The sequence below is a fragment of the Tarenaya hassleriana genome, unplaced genomic scaffold (genome assembly GCF_000463585.1).
Source record: "Tarenaya hassleriana unplaced genomic scaffold, ASM46358v1 Cleome1500, whole genome shotgun sequence".
Taxonomy (NCBI): domain Eukaryota; kingdom Viridiplantae; phylum Streptophyta; class Magnoliopsida; order Brassicales; family Cleomaceae; genus Tarenaya; species Tarenaya hassleriana.
Genome location: NW_010964925.1, coordinates 665 through 2,317, shown reverse-complemented (window position 1 = coordinate 2,317; position 1,653 = coordinate 665). Strand labels below are relative to the sequence as shown.

Sequence of the window (1,653 nt, the reverse complement as noted above, 5' to 3'; positions counted from 1 at the left end):
AAGGACGGAACATTTCTTGCGAAATTATAAGGGTTCGTTAATTTATGACCAGAACCAAGTACTGTATGAGCACTGTGATTCAAAACAAAAGGCGGTGTAGGCTGTTGCTTGGTGAACAAGGTAGGGTTGGTACCACTTGATGGGTTGCTACTACTAATCCATGGAACAATGGAAGCAGCGGTGGTCGTGGTCGTGGTCGTAGGCGGTTTTACTGGTCGAGATTTCGGTTCGGTTGGATAGTGATGGATATTCTCGAAAGCTTCCAATTCGTCGGAGAACTGGTAGGTTTTGCCTTCGCGTTTACCGGACCGGCCTTCTTTGGTACGCTTGTGGTATTTATACACGTTCTCGAATTTCTCCTTGCATTTCTTGGCACTTCTCCTGAAACCAAGCTCCCTCATTTTCCTGATCATCGTTCATAAATAACCCATGAGACACGTATACATACGTACATAGATACATATGTATATGTATACATATATATATATATACGTATGATTTTCTAGGAATCTGTATGAAATAGTTGTTAGACAGATGCATTCATTATTATATTTGAACACAAAAGCCTTGGGGATGTGTTGACCCCAATAGGATTAATTGCCCAAAAACAGATTTCACAAGGAATATATACATATGTTCATAAACACATGATTATACTATATATATACGTATGGCATAGTAATTTAGACAATTATTATTCTTTTTAAAAAATTATTATGCTTAAGATCCGAGAGGAAAAAACACATCAAGACAACAAAGCAAGGTCAATACATACATACAGACAGACATATATATATATATGTGTGTATGTATTTGTGTGTATATAAATTTATATAGTTTTGAGAAGGAATGAAATAAACCTCGAGATTTGTTCCCATAAGGGAGCTTTAAGATTTGAGTCACGAAAAGCCAACTCCATCTCCGAGCGTATCCTCAAGAGGGCCAAAGTCTCTGACCGAGGCCACCGGTTTCCTCCGCCGCCTACGGTGGCTCTCTCGCCGGAATCCTCCAACTTCACATCCTTCTCTTCCCCTCCGGCGGAGGCTGCCACAGCGGAGCTCTCTAGCACTTCGCCGGAATCCCCCAACATATATACATGTACATGCCAATTTCGATTCAAGCGTTCGATAAACACAAAGAAGGATGAAAAGAGATGTGAGGTTGAATTTCTCCCCTCTTTTTTCTTCTACTGTGGTTTTATCTTGGGGGTATTTAATCGGATGGGACGGTTCGTTTATCTATCTATAAATATAATATATGTGTATGTACATATCATATATATATCATATAAATACTTTTTATTTAAAAAAATAAATAAAAATGGAGATTTTTTTTTTCCTGACTTTGTGTCTACTTTTTAATTTGGGAATCTTCACATGCATGGCATATAAGTAAGAAATATTTGTGAGGCTGTGATTAAAAAAAAAATTTGTTGTGACGCTTACGCATTAATAGGGAAAAAGGAAATATAATAGTCCCAAAAAGAATATGATATTATTAATAATTTCTCAAATTAGTTTTGCTAGCTATAACTCGTCTTCTTCTTTTTTTTGGGGGGTAGAAACCAATTTTCTAATATATTTTTTTGTCACCATATAATATACATATGTGTGTGTGTGTATATATATATTGTGTATTTAAAGAATCACAGAA

The 1,653-nt window shown here is 36.4% G+C and overlaps 1 protein-coding gene across 1 annotated transcript; it reads right to left on the bottom strand.

Moving 5' to 3' along the window:
• Positions 1–6: 6 nt before the first annotated feature.
• LOC104809126 (trihelix transcription factor GT-2-like) lies at positions 7–1,243 on the bottom strand (the record flags this gene model as incomplete). Its single annotated transcript, XM_010535023.1, has 2 exons — positions 861–1,243; positions 7–405 (listed from the first exon to the last, which is right to left on the bottom strand). Coding segments are annotated over exons 1-2 (629 nt in total), but the record flags the coding sequence as incomplete, so codon positions are not given.
• Positions 1,244–1,653: the final 410 nt, after the last annotated feature.